Source organism: Herpailurus yagouaroundi, unplaced genomic scaffold, assembly GCF_014898765.1.
Source record: "Herpailurus yagouaroundi ecotype Mexico unplaced genomic scaffold, PumYag 252, whole genome shotgun sequence".
NCBI lineage: Eukaryota > Metazoa > Chordata > Mammalia > Carnivora > Felidae > Herpailurus > Herpailurus yagouaroundi.
The window spans coordinates 490,053-508,705 of NW_024412469.1; the positions used below are offsets into that span (position 1 = coordinate 490,053).

Below are 18,653 nucleotides of genomic sequence, written 5' to 3' on the forward strand. Positions count from 1 at the left end.
TCTGTGATTCTATCAAAAAGAAAGAGCATACCCTTTAAAATATAGCTAATTTAAGTAATAAGCCACAATATGAAGTGTTTTTCAGTCAATGGAAATTCTAGTTCACTTCTCATAACGTGTAGTTCTTTTAGAAATAGCACTAGAGATTATAACAAAATCTTCAATTAAAAGGGTATGGATGGGCCATGGTATAAATCTAGGGCTGTAGAGCTGTTACAATCTGTAGACCCAAAGCAACAAGAGAAAGGAAAGATTATCAGAACATGCAAAAGTGAGTCATGTAGAGTAGGCCACTGTGAGAGGAATAGTGACTTCCCAGGAAGGCAACAGACAGCTAGAGGTGAACTTTCAGAGGGGGAAGCCAGAAGAATAAATATGCTGACCTTATTCTTCCAGTTTACTGTCTGTGCTTCCTCCCTACTGGCTAGATTCAATTGGAAACCTGAGAGCACTGATTCCATTGATGTATTCCTTGCCCTTAGACTCCAGGAGAGCAAGCAGATAGCTCTGGTGGAACAAAAGGAAGACCACCAACATAGAGATGCTGATGAAAAGATGATAATCCCACCTTCAAAGAGGAAATTGAAATTCATTATAATGTATATGAAAGTTCTTGAGTTTGAACAGTAGGTGAGAAAACTGGAGATATTCTGTGGTATGAGGAGTCTAGAATAATTAGTTCAAAAACCAATCTTTTTCTGTTTTGCCTGTTTTGACTTGCAGAAATATTGAGTCATGACTGATGGCATAAATTTTAGTATTTACTCTTTATCTGTGAAAATAATTCCTCTTCGATTATTCACATCCAAGTTGTGTCAGCTATACATGTGATAATAAGGTATGTTTATGTCAGAACTGTCTCATATTTTGTTTTTTGTCAGAGAACTTCTATCTTGCTTTTGCAACTTAAGAATTTTCCTAAGCAGGAAAAAGCACTGTAGGGAAAGAGGTAAAACCTTAGTTACAATATGTACTGTGCGATGAAATACAGAAACACTTTTTGTTACATACAGAATGTATTTTGTTACATACAGAATGTATTTTGTTACATACAGAATCACTACTTGCAATTACTTATTTATATCCTAAGTAACTTACTACACACATAAGCTTATGTTTCCAGAAGTAATTAATTTGTTCTCCACATGACAAATATATCTTTTCTGGGTCTCACACCTCTAAGTCCTGTCCTACCAATCCGTTAGGATCTATATTGACTAAATTAACATAAATCCCATACATTCCAAGTAGATACCACACTTGACAGTTGTCTTTTCCCCCCAAGAGTTCTCCACTACATTAACAAGGATAAATCCCCTCATGGGGGTGAGTACAGAGGTCTTGACTAGTTCCTCTGTCAGAACTTTTCTACTTCCCTTAAAAACTTTGGACTTATTTTTCCAATGGTCAGTTACATATCTCCATCTAGTTCAGTTTAAGAGCATCACCATTTACTCAGGCCAACTCATTTTTCTCCTAAACTAGAAACTCGGGAATTAGTCTCAGCATTTCACATTTCCACAACCCTCATATTCACACATTTTACAAGTGTGAATGAACAAGGGTTCATTTTCTAGAATATTCTGGAATCTACCCTTTCTTCTCTTAGCCACTGCCACAAAATTTCACTGAAAATGACACAATTGCTTCTTCACTAAACTTTCTGACTTCATTTCCCTTTCCTTTCCCTGTCCCTTAGTTTTTCCCTAAGACATCCTACAACAAACCTTCTACTGTCTTTCCAGATGCATATTTAATCACATTGGTGGGCTCCCTAAAATTTTAGTTTCTCCATGGGGCCCACAAAACCTACTGCTTTGAATGCTAATCTTCACACTCTGCCCTTCTCTATTTAGTCAACCTTTCTCTGATATGCGATCTCTTCTGACCTGTAAAAAATCATACCCTCAGTCTGTGCTTATGCACTCTCCCCTCTTTGGGCATTCTCTGCTTATCTAAATCTTCTCCATAATAATAGCATGAAAATAATTTATTGTGTACTACCAATGAATGGGTACTATGTTAAACACTATATATTCATTAAATGTTGTAAGCACTATTTTACACTGAGGAAATTAAATAATTTGTCCAAGATCACATTTGAAGTAAATGTCAACACTAGGATTATAATTCAGATCTATCTCAACCCATGAGTTGAACATTTAAATTCTGTCCCCATTACAATATAACATCTAACTCAGGTCAAGCTGTACCCCATCCTTACACTCTAGTGTAAGTGTAGTCCTCCTTCTCTCATTGCTAATTACTGCTTAAACTGACAGCAAACTATTTTATGCTAAATGATTCTTTAGTATTTTCATTTTTCTAAATCTTACCTAAACTAGGTTGTAAATTCTCTGTACACAGAGAATTAAAGAAGCTCTTAACATGCCTCCACAAGGGTAAAGCATATTCTTTTAAAAAAAAACAAACATAATGTTTATTTTTGAGAGTCAGAGTGTGAGCAGGGGAAGGGCAGAGAGGGAGTGGGACACAGAATCTGAAGCAGGCTCCAGGCTCTAAGCTGTCAGCACAGAGCCTGACACCTGCCCAAATCCTACAAACCATGGGATCATGACTTGAGCCATGCAGGTGCCCCTAGCGTATTCTTTTCATAGCAAATAGCTATCCCTTATTGAGGCAGGTTAGAAGTGTCCTTTACATATCTCCATCATCTCATTTACACATATAATGAATATTCAGTATTTGCTTTACTTAAATCAGGAGCAGACAAGATGAATTATATTTAGAGGATATAAGTGAATGTAAAATTTTCAGCAAGAGCAGACACCCAAAATATGTGTATGTATTCCATTTTTTGTGTCTCTTCCATGTTGGGTCATCCTTTTAATGTTACTTCTGGACTTCTCTGTACTTGTAATTATTTGAATTGGTTATTACAAAAATGCTGCTCTGCCTTTATGGTAATAATTAGCATCAGACTGAATATTCAAGTTACGGATTTTGGCAAATATAAAGTCCAAATCTTGTTTATATATATATATATACATATATATATGTATATATATATATAATTTTATACCTATATCTCTAAAGTATTTCTACTTTCATATGCTCTTTTCCTTCTTATGAAAGCATTTTCGTTTTAAATAAACCCACTGTTAAGCAATGCTGCGATAGGCCTATTCCTGAGAATTTACTCCTGGTAGGATCTTGGGAGTTTTTTCCTCTGAGGGGTGTAGTTCCGCATCCTTTGTTAAGTGTTTTCCATGACCCTTCCATCCCTTAGGTCAAAAGCGCACCAATAAGGAAGGTTCACAAACAACGTCCTGGAGAGCGGCCCACCGGGCGGCGACACCAACACGTCTGTGGCCAGGGGTCCAGGTGTGAGCTCATTGGATCGGAGAGATAGCAGCTGGACCAGCGGCCTGCGGAACTGAAGTCGCCACCTCTGCCCAGCTGTGGAAAACCGCAGGAAGCAGGTTTCCACGTGAAGGCAGCATTCGGGCCCGGCGGGAAGTTAGCGAAGCAGGATCCTGGGTCCTTTCCTGGGCAGCGGGCCCCCGCCAGGCCCCATTGGGGGCAGTGTCCCGCCGAGCGCGGTGGGACAGGCTCACTTCCTTGTGTGCTTTCTCAGAAATCTAGGCCGTGCCCGCCCGCACCCCCATTTTCATGATCATACAAGTGGACGCCAGAGTTTATTTTGGACATGTTTTTGAGATCACAGAAGCCGTATCCACTAGACCTGAGGAGTTGCTCACTCCCAAAACCGGTACTAAGCCGGGAACCCCTGTGGTAGGCTTTGTAACGGCCCGAAACCCAAAGGCTAGAGGGCGTGTTCAGGGCCCAGGTGCAGGCCTAGAGACAAGTAACTGCTCTCGGCAGCCCCGCCCCTCAGCCCGCCCTCCCCGCACCCGCCCATCTTAGTTCTCTCTGGTCTGTAGCTTCTTCCCTCGCTGCTTCCTCTTTAAGGCGGAACCGGGCGTCGATCTCGCGAGATCCGGGTTGGCGCCGTGACCTCCATGTGGGAGCTAGAGCTCTCTATAAGTAAACACTCCGCGCGGCGCAGACAAGGCTTCTTCCTATTTGTGAGGCGGCGGTTGCGGTAGTGGCGTACCCTGCGACTGGTTCCGGTTTCCTTTCCTTCTCGGCTCCGCTGGGCGGGCGTGAGATCTAGCAGTCACCGCCGCCAGTGGGGCCCAGCGTCTGGTCGGTTTCCTTCGTTTGTGCGCGCGCTCGCCCGCTACCCGCAGAGAGCCGGAGCCTCTGGGGAAGCCGCACGGGCCGGGCGGGGCGCGGCGTCCGAAGAGCAGGGGGAGACAAAGCCGGGCCAGCCCCCTTTCCCGGAGCCAAGATGTGGATCCAGGTTCGCACCATCGACGGCTCCCAGACGCGCACCATTGAGGACGTGTCTCGCAAAGCCACAATTGAGGAGCTGCGCGAACGGGTGTGGGCGCTCTTCGACGTGCGGCCCGAGTGCCAGCGCCTGTTCTACCGGGGCAAGCAGGTGAGGCGTGCCCACCGCACCCTCTCGGGAAGCCCGGGGCGAGGGCTGCAGGGCGCCTCCAAAACGCGTGGGCTTGGCGGGCCGGAGGGCTTGGTTCGCAGCGCGTGTAGAGAGCACCTGGCTCCTCCTGGGTTGGGCAGCTCGCGAGGCTCATAGCGCATGCCCAGGGCCTGCCGAGGGGGTGCAGCGGGTCCCTACCAGCTCGTTGTGGAAGTGCGCCCGGAGGGGTGAGAGGAGGGGACGCCCAGAGCGCAGAGACCTCACCCCTCTTTCTCAGCTGGGCGAGAGCAGCTCGCAGCAGAGCCCGCTAGAGCGTCTGGGTTCCCTCGCTTCCCGCGCTCAGTGGGGTCCGGCGCCCCTGGAGGCGGGGAGGGCAGCTGGCTCTGGCGGCCATGCCACGGTGCGGGTGGGGAGGGCTGACCCGGCTAACGGCTCGCAGTGCTTCCGCGGCTTGCAGATAGGAGAAGGGAAACTTAAAAATCGCTTCCTCTTTGGCACAAGATCCCTAGTTCTGCCTCCTCGCTGTGAAGGGTTTTGAACACACTGAAGATTCGAAGGTTTTCCAAAACTTCTGGCTCCCTTCCTTCACCTTCTCTTCTAAAATTGAAATCTGTCTTGAAGATTGGAGACTTGGGCTGAAGGAGCGAGCTCTTGATGTAATTCGGAATCGGGTTTAAGCTGCCAGGTATAGGCAAGGGGGATTATTTTCAGAATGGAAAAGAGTACGAAAGGCTGTTTTATTCTTCCTGTTCTCACCTTCTAATGTCCCCCTCACCCAAGCTTTTAACACTGCAACTGGAGCATAACCAGCGGTACGTACAAGGCTGAAAGTGGTATTGGCAGTGAGTGAGGGTGTTTGTGGGGGTCTCTAGTAGTTACATGCATGGTATGGCCCTGCCCTGACCTATTGAATATTTTACCTATACCAGAAGTCTCTCATGGTCTATACCTAGAGGCAGGTCTCTATTTTGTCTTTGCCTTATTATTATTTTTTAATTCACTAAAAAAGGTGGCATTCTCCAGTTGGGTAGACCACAGTTTGGCTCCAGTTCTGTGGTTTGGAATAAATGTAGCTTGTTGATTTGGTGCAAGTAACTTTTTCTTTAATTTTTTTTATTTATTTTTTTTTTATTTTTGAGAGAGACAGAGACAGAATGAGAGTGGGTTGGGGCAGAGAGAGAGGGAGGCACAGACTCCGAAGCAGGCTCCAGATTCTGAGCTGTCAGCACAGAGCCTGACACGGGGCTCGAACTCTGGAGCTGTGAGATCAGGACCTGAGCTGAAGTCGGCCACCCAACCTACTGAGCCACCCAGGCACCCCAACGTTTTCCTATAGCCACAAAGGATTTGAAAGGAATATTTTTCTTCTCTTCATAGGTTTAGCTTCAAAAACTACCCAGAAATTTCAGAGTAACAAGATTATGCTCAGAGAAAGTGCCAAGGTTATTTTAGTTTGTTTTTATTTTTAATTTATTTTAATTTTTTTTAATGTCTACTTATTATTGAAAGAGCATGAGCAGGGGAGGGCCAGAGAGGGGGAAGCACAGAATCTGAAGCAGGCTCCATGCCCTGAGTTGTCAGCACACAGCCGGATGAGGGCTCGAACTCACAAACCGCGAGATGGTGACCTGTGCCACCCAGGCGCCCCTATTTTGTTTCCAAATAAGTGGTAGCATCTTTCATATGTGTTTGCAGCTCTTTTACGTCGATCATTTACTGTTTGACTTGTAAAACACATGTTCAATTTTTAGTTGTAAATCTTGCTTTTGAAATCGTGTATGTTAAACCCCATGTAGCTTTATATTGCTGTACCTCCAGTGACCTTTTTTTTATCTTTTGGTCAAAGATGAAAATTACGTTATCAAGTCTTCTGAGTTTTATTTTCTAGGTAGGGATAATAGTACATGAATTCTGGGATACTTAGGTGACTTCAGCACAAGAGAGAAATGAAGCATGAGAATATATTCCTGGGCAACACACCTAAAGTCTAATTATGAAATATGCAAAAAGAGAACCTGCACATGGCTGCCTTGAGGAAAAAGTAGAAATAGAGTTACATTTAGGTCAACAAAGTAGACTTCCAGTAAACCAGGAAGTCAGTTCCAGGTTTAGGGAAAAACTGTTCAGGGTAATTATCCTTTTGTACTTCTTCCCCCAGGACTCTTAACTCACTACTTTGATTTCTTCAGCTCAGTGATAAAGCAGTAGGGATGAGGAATGGACCTTCGGTGCCCCATTGAGTTGAAGACAGAAGGATGACACTGCTCTGTTTTGTTTACTTCTCTGTGAGCTAAGTAGCCATGGCAGTGATTATTATCTCTTTGGAGTTCACAGTGCATGGAGAGAGTAGTATGTCTATAGCAGACAACTACTGGATTGGCATCACAGGGTTTTCTCTCACTTGTAAACTGCCTTTGTGCTTATCAGAAAAAGGCACCCCTTACTACATAGTGAGAAAAAAAGTCATAGATAAATTTATGGTGTCCGTGATGTAAGTGGTACCCTTTCTCCCTTATTCCCCACCCTTTTTGTTAGGACTGTTACTTATAGTCTTTGGTATATATCACTTGTGGATATTTATTATAGATGCTCAGCTCACCCCAGAATTGCAAGTGGTTGAATATAACAAGACTGCAGGGAGATTCTCATGACCACCAGAGTTGAAAAATAGTCGGTCTCCTAATTTCTTACTCTTCAAAGTATGGTCCCTGAATCAGCAGGACCTGCAGCCTTAGCTTCACCTGGGAGCCTCACGCTACACCTATCGAAGTAGAATCCATATTTTTAATAAGGTCCCCAGGTGATCTCTATGCAAATTAAATTTGAGAAGCAGAGTAATTGATTCCACTTTTGTGGGTCAAAATAGCAATCCTGGGCTGTGAGTTCTGGTTAGAGTAGGGTAACCTCACTTGGACATTATTCTGGGAGTTTGAGTGTGCATCCTGGGGATTGGGTCTTTAGGGAAGAGTTAGGTTGATGGATCTCTATTTTGAAAATCCGGAGCTTTCCTACTTTTAAAGGAACTTGTTCCCTCCTCTTTTTTTCATTTGTATCACTGTAGATGGGACATGAACCAAAGCTGAAGAAAAACGGAGTAGTTGCTTTTGCCCCTAGATTCTGTTTTCACATAGATTACAAAGTAAAAGTTTTTGCCTATTTAAAGGGGAAAGAGAGGGGCGCCTGGGTGGCGCAGTCGGTTAAGCGTCCGACTTCAACCAGGTCACGATCTCACGGTCCGTGAGTTCGAGCCCCGCGTCGGGCTCTGGGCTGATGGCTCAGAGCCTGGAGCCTGTTTCCAATTCTGTGTCTCCCTCTCTCTCTGCCCCTCGCCCGTTCATGCTCTGTCTCTCTCTGTCCCAAAAATAAATAAACGTTGAAATAAAGGGGAAAGAGAATGTGTATGTCATATTTATATTATATATGTGATGGGAAAGATACATAAAATTTGTCAACCTCATGCCCTCTACCTGCATTCTTTATCAGTAACCCCTTTGGAATGAATTCTCCTCCCTTCTCAGCAATTGTCAGTTGGTGTTTGCTTCCTACTTTTCCCTTGCATCACTTTTCTAGTTCTTACTGTTACCTGGAATTTCTGACTTCAACCCAATACAAATTGAAGACTGCAGTCTGGCAAAAAAAACCAAAAAACAATAATAAAAAAATTCTAGGGCCATTCCTGCCTTTCTAGTATTCTAAGACTGTGCCCCTGTCTTCTAGGATGGCAGTTGGAAACATTTTCAGCTATGAGACATTGATGGACTATAGTTACATGCCTGAAATGCATAGGTGTTTATAATTTCTAAGTGACTCAATCTCTTTCTTACAGTATAATATAAATGACAGTGATTCCAGTCTGCACTTTCATTAATTTGGGGGCACTTCACTACTTTTCAAGTAACATTCATTCCAACATTATTCACAATAGCCTAGCTGTGTGGAAGTTACTATGCAATGGCTGATAATCACTTTTTTTTGAAAACTGAATACCTATGAATTAGGGAAGGAGTAGATAATATGGGTAAAAGTGACTCTCCTAGCAAGCATGAATAATTGAAGGAAAAGTTACATGTTAATGTAAACCTAACTTCTATTATAGGGCCTCATTCCTTGATATGCTTCGTGTTTTACTACACACATTGCTTTTCCTTTCAAACGAAATCCCGTTTGAAGCAGCTTATGTTATTTGGACCAATCACTTGGTAGAAACTAGTCAGAGGTATTGAATATGAGAATGTCCCCACTATCGCTCTGACTCTTGTGCCTCAGATTTCAATGGAAAAATGTTTATGGAAGCACTTTGGATTTCCAGTTATTTTACTGCCTCCACAGCTCTCTTCATTTTAGGAAATGTCCTTCCAGTTAATTTGCATGTACTGTACTGTTTTGGTTTGGTTTGCATGCCCTATAAATGTTAACAGAGTTTTTATTTTCTGCTTTGAACACTGTCATAATGTGCAATAGTTGTATGTTTGATCACATTGTACTTATTTAACTATTCCAGAACTAGTATGTTCTCACCTTTTTTGGGGGAAAGGAGTATTGGAGATGTCAAATGAAGGTGTGAATGTATAGTTCTTTTGCTCCTTGAGTTTGTTTTCTCCAGGAATTCAGGATTAGAGGAAGTTGTTGTTTGCTAATATTGCTTACCTTATTTATTTATTTTTTATTTTTTTATTTTTTCAATATATGAAATTTATTGTCAAATTGGTTTCCATACAACACCCAGTGCTCATCCCAAAAGGTGCCCTCCTCAATACCCATCACCCACACCCTCCCCTCCCTCCCACCCCCATCAACCCTCAGTTCTCAGTTTTTAAGAGTCTCTTATGCTTTGGCTCTCTCCCGCTCTAACCTCTTTTTTTTTTTTTCCCCTTCCCCTCCCCCATGGGTTTCTGTTAAGTTTCTCAGGGTCCACATAAGAGTGAAAACATATGGTATCTGTCTTTCTCTGTATGGCTTATTTCACTTAGCATCACACTCTCCAGTTCCATCCACGTTGCTACAAAGGGCCATATTTCATTCTTTCTCATTGCCACATAGTACTCCATTGTGTATATAAACCACAATTTCTTTATCCATTCATCAGTTGATGGACATTTAGGCTCTTTCCATAATTTGGCTATTGTTGAGAGTGCTGCTATAAACATTGGGGGTACAAGTGCCCCTATGCATCAGTGCTCCTTTGCTTACCTTATTTAAAAACAAAACAATCTCTAATCCCTATAAGGACTTATCTGCTTATTGACCTGAGAGACTCCTTAGGCTTATTTGGAATAAGCATGTTAACTAACCTGTGAGATGGTGTCTAATTCCCCCCTGGGAAATTTGTGAACTTTTTGATACCATATTGTAGTTAAAACTGTGAACATCTGTAATGTGCAGGATTGTGCTAGATGTGTTTTGGGACCACTTGAATTAAAATTACTCATCCAGTACATTTAGTAAGTCTATCAATATTTATGGACAAACTTTCTTTGGTGGATTTTGGAAATATGGCCTTATTGTGTTAGGGAGTTGAGGATTGGTGACAGGAATGATATACAAAGATGGGGAAATGAATAGTGATTAAATTAGTAATGTTTCTGGGGAAATGATAGTTTTGATATTTATGGAGTTTGGTTTTATTACTGTATCATGGTGAAATAGCCAACTGATTTTATAAAGAAACAAAATGGAGACTTTTAGTTTTCGAGGGTTTCTGTAACAAAGTACTAAAACTTACGTGGCTTAAAACGATAGAAATTTATTGTCTTCTATTTCCAGAGGCTATGAGTCTGAAATCAAAATATCATCAGGGTCATGTTCCCTGGTTCTAATAGAGAATCCTTGTTTCCTTCAGCTTCTAGTGTTTGCCAGCAATCCATTGTTAAGTTCCTTGGCTTGTAGGTGCATTGCTCCATTCAGGTGGCTGCCTCCACATCTTCCTTCTGTGTTTGTTTCTGTGTTCCAAATTTAAACTTTTTATGAGGATGTCAATTACAGTGGTTTAGGGCCCACTCATATGACCTAATTTTAATTGATTACTTCTGTAAAGATCCTGTTTCCAAATAAAGTCACATACTGAGATATTTGGGATTAGGACTTCCGCAAATTGGGGAGGTGGGCAAGGTCTCTACCAAAATATGGGTAAGTTGCAAGATAATTTATTCACTATTCATCCTGGAAGACTTTTTATGATACAACTTGACAGCCTTTACAAATAGAATTAGAGAACTTTAGGCAAGTGGAATACCATGAACAATAATTGTAATTCTTCAATTTTTTTTGATTAAAAAAAAATTACAGTGCTTCAGAAACATAAAATTTTTTTTTTTAATTTTTTTTTCCAACGTTTATTTATTTTTGGGACAGAGAGAGACAGAGCATGAATAGGGGAGGGGCAGAGAGAGAGAGGGAGACACAGAATCGGAAACAGGCTCCAGGCTCTGAGCCATCAGCCCAGAGCCCGACGTGGGGCTCGAACTCCCGGACCGCGAGATCGTGACCTGGCTGAAGTCGGATGCTTAACCGACTGCGCCACCCAGGCGCCCCCAGAAACATAAAATTTTTAACTTAATGTCTTTATGAACACAAGATCATAAAACCTCTTACTTTCAAAATTCACCTTCCTTTCTTACAGTGGATTCAGATACTGTTAATTAAAATAAATAAGACCTGGTGAGAAATCTAGAGTTTTTTCTGCCTGGGTGTTGAAGTCACAGAAGCAATGGTACATTCTTGGTTTCAGTGGCTATCTGTCTTCCTGATAGGTAATACAGAATGATTCTTAAGAATTTATTGAGGTCCTGAGAAGATGCTGACATCAGAGGCCATAAAGTAGTAGGAATGGTTTTAAGTTCACTAAATTGCATTGCTATGAATTTTGTTTTAATAATTTGGCTAGGACATTTGAGTAACTAAAGATGTAGAAAGATCAAATTTTGAGAGAAGCATTTTAATCTTTTTTATTCTTTTTTTCTAGTTGGAAAATGGATATACTTTATTTGACTATGATGTTGGACTGAATGACATAATTCAGCTACTAGTTCGCCCAGACCCTGATCTTCCTAGCACATCTAAACAGACTGATGTACAGGCCAAGCTCTGTTCTAATAGCCCACCTAAAGTAAAGAAAACCCCAAGGGTGGGACTTTCTGGTCAGCCGTCTACATCAACTTGTGATTTTCTTATTGATCCTGGCATTGGGCTATATAAGGTATGTTGTCTTCTTTAGACTTCATAGTTGTGAGAATACAGATGTCTGTTCTCTTTAGAATGTTTCAAATGGCAATCAATCTTCACTTATTTGCAAGTAAAGACTGAGCTGTTGATACTTTAACTTTTAAAAGTAGTCTTTAAAAATTGTGAAGTATATAGATAAATGTATATAAAATGTATAAGTACAGTTTAAAGAATATAAAACAAAAACCTGTGTAATTGCAGTGAGGTTAAGTAGAATAATGCCAGTTCCTTTTTAAAGCCTTCTGTGTGCCTCTCCCAGAACATATCTCCCTCTTATCTGAAGAGGTAAACTATCATGATCATTTTGTTTTGTTTTTCTTTAGTGTTACTACTTACGTTATCTCTAAAAAAAATGATTTGCTTTGCCTATATTTGAAGTCTGTCTAATGGAATTCTACTTTTTCACAGCTTTGATTCTCATGCATATAATTGTACTTTACTTTTCATGATTACATTATTCTATTAACATGCTACAGTATATTTAATCCTTGATTAATAGATACATTTGGGCTTTTCCCAGTTTCAGCTATTTTGAATTTTTGTGTATCTAGGTGCACATGTTCTAGAATTTCATTAGGAATTTTTGTCTAGAAATAGTGCTCATTCACTCACAGGATGCTGCATAACTGCTGTCTACTGTGTTCCATTGGTCTGCTTGTGTATTTCTGTGCTTATACTATTCTAAGTACTAGTAGCCTAGTAGACTGTTACCTCCCTACCCCCCATCTCCCAGATCTATTCCTATTCAAGGGTGTCTTGCTTAACACTTGCATGTAAGAATTTTAAAATTAGTTTGCCAAAACTCTGCAGATAAATAATATGGGATTTTGATGGGAACTGAATCTATAGAGTAACTTGGAGAATTGACCTTCATTCTTGAACATAATGTCTCCATCAACTTCGATCTTTACCTCATTATCAGTTTTCTCTATATATCTTATTCTAGTAGCTGCATTTTTAAATGCTATTATAAATGGTTATCTTTTAAAATTGTGATTTGTTTGCATACATATGGAAGTGCAATTGATAATATTTATTGACCCTTGTATCTACCAACTTTTTCAAATTCTAATAAATTTTGTAGAAATAATTGACAGTTTTGCTTCATCCTTTTCTATCCTTAAAACTATTTTTCTTCATTCATACTGGTTGGGACAAATTGGGACCTAGACTCAATTTTTTAGAGCATTTTTAAAGGGAAAATTTAAAAAATTGGTAGCTGAAATAAATTATTTAAGAAAATGCAAATAGAGATAATTTTTGATCTAAGGAGAAATGCAGAAAGTCCATATGTATATAGAATCAAGAAAACCCACCAAGACCTATGTCTCCAAAGTACCTGGTCTAGATGGCTACACTGATAAATTACCTTAAACCTCTATTGTATTATCTAAATTGACCCACATCTTAAAAAAAAGGAAAGCTTCCAGTTGCTTTTTAAATTTAATATAATACTGATGCTAAAACATGACAAAAAGGACACCAGTATCACTACATATTGATGTAAAACCTAACTTATATTTAGCAAATAAAATTATGATTATATGTTAAAAGAACATAATACCTTGACCAAGTATGGTTTGTCAAGAAGTGGGATAGTTCATTATTTGGATTTTTTTTTTTTTAATAGAAGTTTCAAGTATATAGCTTTATAGTTTGCCACCTAAAATTCAGGTGTACAGCTTTATAATTTGATAACACTACAAGGTGATCACCAGAGTCTAGTTACCTTCTGTTACCACACAGTTGACTCCCTTTACCCATTTCACCCAACCCGCAATATAGTAATATAATTCATCATATTAATAAATAAGTGATCTACTCTTAAAAGGGGGGGGGTCCATTTCTAAATTTTAAAAAATCCTTGGTAAGTGAAACAAGGGGAGTGGATGAATATTTTAAACCATACTTCATATAATAGTGGGGAAAAGCCAAAAGCCTTCCCATTAAAGACAGGAGCCACAGAAGTCAGTTAATGCTGTTACTTAACGTCTTTCTAGATGATGCAGATAGGCAGGAGAACAACAAAGTGTAAATATTGAAGAAGGCAAAGTTATTTATGGATATATGGAAAGACTAAGATAAACCTATTAGAATGATGTGAACAGTCAGTAAGGTGGCTCTTTAAATACCAATAGCTTTCCTTGTTACCATCATTTAGTAAAAGAAAAAAAACTTACAATAAGAAAATGTAAAGTCTGGGAATATTAACATGATATGAGCAAGACATATCAATTAAAACTTTTATGGGGGTGCCTGGGTGGCTCAGTCGGTTAAGCATCCAACTTCAGCTCAGGTCATGATCTCACAGCTTGTGAGTTCAAGCCCCGCGTCAGGCTCTGTGCTGACAGCTCAGAGCCTGGAGCCTGCTTCGGATTCTGTGTCCCTCACGTTCAGCCCCTCACCTGCTTATGCTCTGTCTCTCTCTTTCTAAAAATAAATAAAACATTAAAATAAATTAGAAAAAAACGGTTTTATGTAGTACTCAAAATTTAGACAGAATTATTAATATTGAAAGTCCCCTTTTGGAGATTTCATCCCTCTGAGTAACCAGTATTTTCTATGTTTTTTTCTAAATAAATTTGTTATTTTAGGACAATTTTAGATTTATAGCATAATTGGGAAGATACTAGAATTTTCCATATATTACACACCTGGTTTGCCCTGTTAACTTTAGCATTTTACATTAATGATACTATGGTACATTAGTTATAATTAATGAACCCTGTCTCCTTAGCTTTTATCTAATGTCCTTTTTCTATTCCAGAATCCCATCTAGGGTAGCATATTTACATTAGTGCGATAGAAAATGGTTGTTGAATTTCCTTAGGTTCCTCTTGGCTATGACAGTTTTTCAGACTTTTCTTTTTGATGACCTTGACAGTTTTGAAGAGTACTGGTCAGATACTTTGTAAAATACCCTTCTATTAGTATTCATCTTGTTTTCCTCATCATTAGACTGGATTTACATATTTTTGGAGGAAGACCACAGAAGTATAGTGCTATTTTCATCACATCCTATGTAGGGCACAAGCTATCAGCATTCCATTTGCTAATTATAGCTTGGGTTTTTACATCAGTAGTTAAGTTATCCCTGTTGCTATGAACCTTAATTACCTGGCTGAGGTAACATTTGTCAAGTTTCTTCACTGTGAAGTTATTCTTCCCCTACCCCTTTTTCCATGCTGTAGTCTTTGAGATGAAGTCCCTACCTGTAGCCCAAATTTAAGGAGGGAGTTATGAACTCTACTTCATGAAGGGTAGATTACCTGCAAAATGTATTGGGAATTCTACATGAGAGACTGATCTCTTTTCCCCCATTTATTTTTTGTTAGTCATTTATTCACATCAGTAGGGATATTTTTTTCCACATATCCCTTCAGTATACCTCCATTTTTGTGGGTTTTTTTGTTTTTGTTAAAGCACCTTCTTTCTGGCCCTAGAAGTTGCTCCAGGCTCATCTTAGTTATTTCTGCCCCAGCCCTGGAATCAACCATTTCCTTAAGGAGCCTTGATTCTTTAATTGGGGAATGGTATTAGAAACCAAGATCTGGGGACTAGGTATGCTTCTTGCTACTGGAGTATCATTGCTCTTATTACCCTTAGATGCCAGACTAAGGAGGTTTGTGTATGTATGTATAATTCCTGTATATCCATATATCCATAAATATGTATGTAGCCATCTGTATCTATGTTAAGTTTACATTTTGACTTTTTGGCTAAGGGTAACAGTTGAGAAGCTGCTACATTTGACTTGATAGATTTTGGGCAGTGAAGGTATAGAATTTATTTTCATAGGAGGGCCAGCTTATGTATTGTCCAGGTTAAGCTGTCTAGTCAACTTAAATTCTTTCTGTTTAGCATATTTCTCAGTACCGTTCCATGTCTCCAACCAAATTCAGAAGACCATTATGAGAAACTGCTTTTCTCAGCAGATCTATGCATTTCATTTTCAGTATTACTACTTTGCCCACTATTTCTAGCACCTAACTTTTTTTAATACATTTTTTTTCTTTTTCTTCTTTTTTTTTCTTTTTAAAGAGGATTTTATGTATAGGACACAGGAGTATTTTTTGTCTGTTTTTTTTTGTTTGTTTGTTTTTGTTTTTTTTAAAGCTTTACATCCAGTGTGGGGCTTGAGTAATGGCCCTGAGATCAAGAGTCATATGCTCTACTGACTTGAGCTGGTCAATCACCCCTCATGTACCTAACTTTTTAAACAACTCTTATATTTCATGTTAATATATAGCGTAGAGGTTAAGGTATTCAGTTTTGTCATCAGACTTGCTTTCAAATTCTAGTTCAGCTGCTTCCCAGTGGTACAAATGTGGCAAGTTTTACATGGTCTCCCTTTCCTCATTTAGGAAACACATGAAACACACATGCAAGCTGGAACTTAAACTCTCAAAAGGCTGTTATTTGTAATGTTTAGTCAAAGCTGCATTTAACTTACTAGTTGAAGAGAGTAACAGATTTATTTGCTTTTTTCATTAAGCTTAGTAATTGTCATAGGTATTTGAAATTTTTACTGATTTTTTTTTTTTGACGTAGAAGTGCTTATTTCTGGGTAATTCATTCATCGAATAAATGGTTATCTAGTATATATTTGTACTAGATATTAGAGATGCAAGGATAAACAAATGATATTGCCCCCTGTTTTCATGGAATGTTGTTAGCTATTAAAACTTATCTTTGGCTAACCTGAAAACTCTTAGAAGCTGCTACCTTTAAATTGGTTTGTTTTGAATATTTTCCTTTAAGCAAGTCTCATCAAAATTAAATTGTTCCTAGCTCAGTAAAATTGGGAGGGTTTTTTTGCCTTTATCTTGAATTACTGCTTATGTCACTTTTGCTTTGCAAAGATTTTCCTTTCATAGACGTAGGACTGTCTGTAATTAAAATTGCTTTATGGATGAGCAAACAGATTTGGGGCTTTCCTTTTTGCCTAAACTTTTCTTTGGACCTCAAGTGGATACAAAAAAATGCATTTTCAAGTTAGTATCTCAAAAGTGGCATAGGTAAACATTTAAACTTAATACATGAAGATAGAATTTTAATCTGAAATTCTTACCCACCGTCATTCTTGTTTCGCCCTATTTGGTAACTGAGCAACATTTGGTCAGTTTCAGACATCTTTTCATAATGAAACTAGATATCATTATCACACTCAGCCTGTGGAAGATTGTGCAGAGGCTGGGTCCATCCGTTCCCATTGTTTCTGAGAGGTGATTTTCTCAAACACAGTGGACTTTTGATACCTAAATAGAGTTTAATTCTGGTTTTTGGATGCAGAAGCTTTGAATGACTCACAGTAGATCCTACTGTTGAAATGACTGTCATCTTGGCCTAAATAACTCTGGAATGATGATGATAATAAGCCCTTTAGAGTTTAGTTAAGTGTGTGGCACTGTTAAATTTTACATATATTCTAATGCTCATTATAGGAAATAAAAGAAAGAGGAAACTTCACAATAATTAGTAAAATTCCTGGATACTTTAGTATTTTCTTTTACATATAGTGCAGCTCTTCTTGATTTTTAACCTTTTTGATTATGAAGCGTAATAGACAATACAAAAAAGTAGAGCTTAGTGAAATATTATGAAGTCAATGTCTGTAAATACCACCAAATTAGGAAATATAAAGCAGTCCCCCAGGAACTTCCCAGGGGCCCCCTCTTGATTCTTACTCCCTCCTCCCTAGTTGTAACTAATACCCAAACTTCTAAAAAATTTTTTTTAAATGTTTATTTATTATTGAGGGACAGAGAGAGACAGAGCATGAACATGGGAGAGACAGAGAAAGGGGGGAGACACAGAATCTGAAGCAGGCTCCAGGCTCTGAGCTGTCAGCACAGAGCCTGACGTGGGGGTCGAACTCACAAACCACAAGATCCTGACCTGAGCTGAAGTTGGACACTTAACTGACTGAGCCACCCAGGCGCCCCACTAATAACCCAAATTTCTATGGTAATTATTTCTTCACTTTTTATTAGCTTTATCCTATTGTTACCCTTTAATAACCTCTTAATAACCTTTAACCTATATTTGCATCCCTTATTTTCTTTCTGAACTCTATGTAAATGGAACCACATTGTACTCTGATTTGTAAATGTTAGAAAACATGATATAATGAGAGAGTCCCAGAGTCAGAGAAACCTGTATCAGCTTTATCACAGTTCCCACTTCTAGCTGTGTATCTTCTGAGGACTAGTGTATTTACTTCTGTACCTCGTTGGAAAATAAGAATGACTTTGTATTATAGTTATTAAAGGAGTTAATGAGCATAATTATAAACTGCTAATATTTTTACTAAGAAGACTATGGTATTAAGACTATACTGAGGTTTAATGAGTCTTATAATTGGACATACTGATACTTAGCAGAAGGAGGCAAAGTTGTTTCATTTGTGTCTATGCTTGCTAGGTTGGCACATCGTGTGGATTTTGTCACCCAATCTCTTAATACACAGCAAAGTATATAAAGATGCTGAAGTGAGGGAGGTTAAGTAATTTGTTCTAGGTTATATCTAGTAGATGTTAGAGACAAACTTAAACCTAGGTTTATCTGCAGAGCTGGTGTGTTTTAAACAGAACATATAAAGTGCTTAGGAGTACACCTGGCATATAGTAAATTTTCTAGTATTTGTTGATATTTCATTTTTTAATGATTTCTCCTTGCCTCCCCTACTTCCTTTTTTCTTTTTTTATATCACCTACTTGGATGTGGTAGATTCTTCTCTGAATGTGGCTATGGTTTTTATATTTACATAATTTATATAATTGGGTTTGTTTTGTTTTTAACTTTATCTCATGACTTTAGTTCAAACACCTCTCCCCCATTAATTTGTTTTCCTGTATCTTTACATGTTTTGATGTTTTGACCTCTTTGGGGGAGGTACTTGCTGGCTGAGGATAGATTACCTCTTTCTAGATAGACCATAAATAACTTGTCAGTGAGCCCACCT

The 18,653-nt window shown here is 39.1% G+C and overlaps 1 protein-coding gene across 2 annotated transcripts in view; it reads left to right on the forward strand.

The window, feature by feature from the left end:
* Window positions 1-3,882: 3,882 nt before the first annotated feature.
* The window catches only part of UHRF2 (ubiquitin like with PHD and ring finger domains 2), an 80,489-nt gene continuing 65,718 nt past the window's right edge, over window positions 3,883-18,653 (forward strand). The window contains exons 1-2 of one of the 2 annotated variants that reach the window (XM_040460874.1): window positions 3,883-4,468; window positions 11,430-11,663. In XM_040460874.1, coding sequence (XP_040316808.1) covers window positions 4,316-4,468; window positions 11,430-11,663 — 387 coding nt within the window. In that variant the 5' untranslated portion in view covers window positions 3,883-4,315. The remainder of the gene's footprint in view (window positions 4,469-11,429; window positions 11,664-18,653) is intronic. The other variant, XM_040460873.1, reaches the window with a different exon arrangement.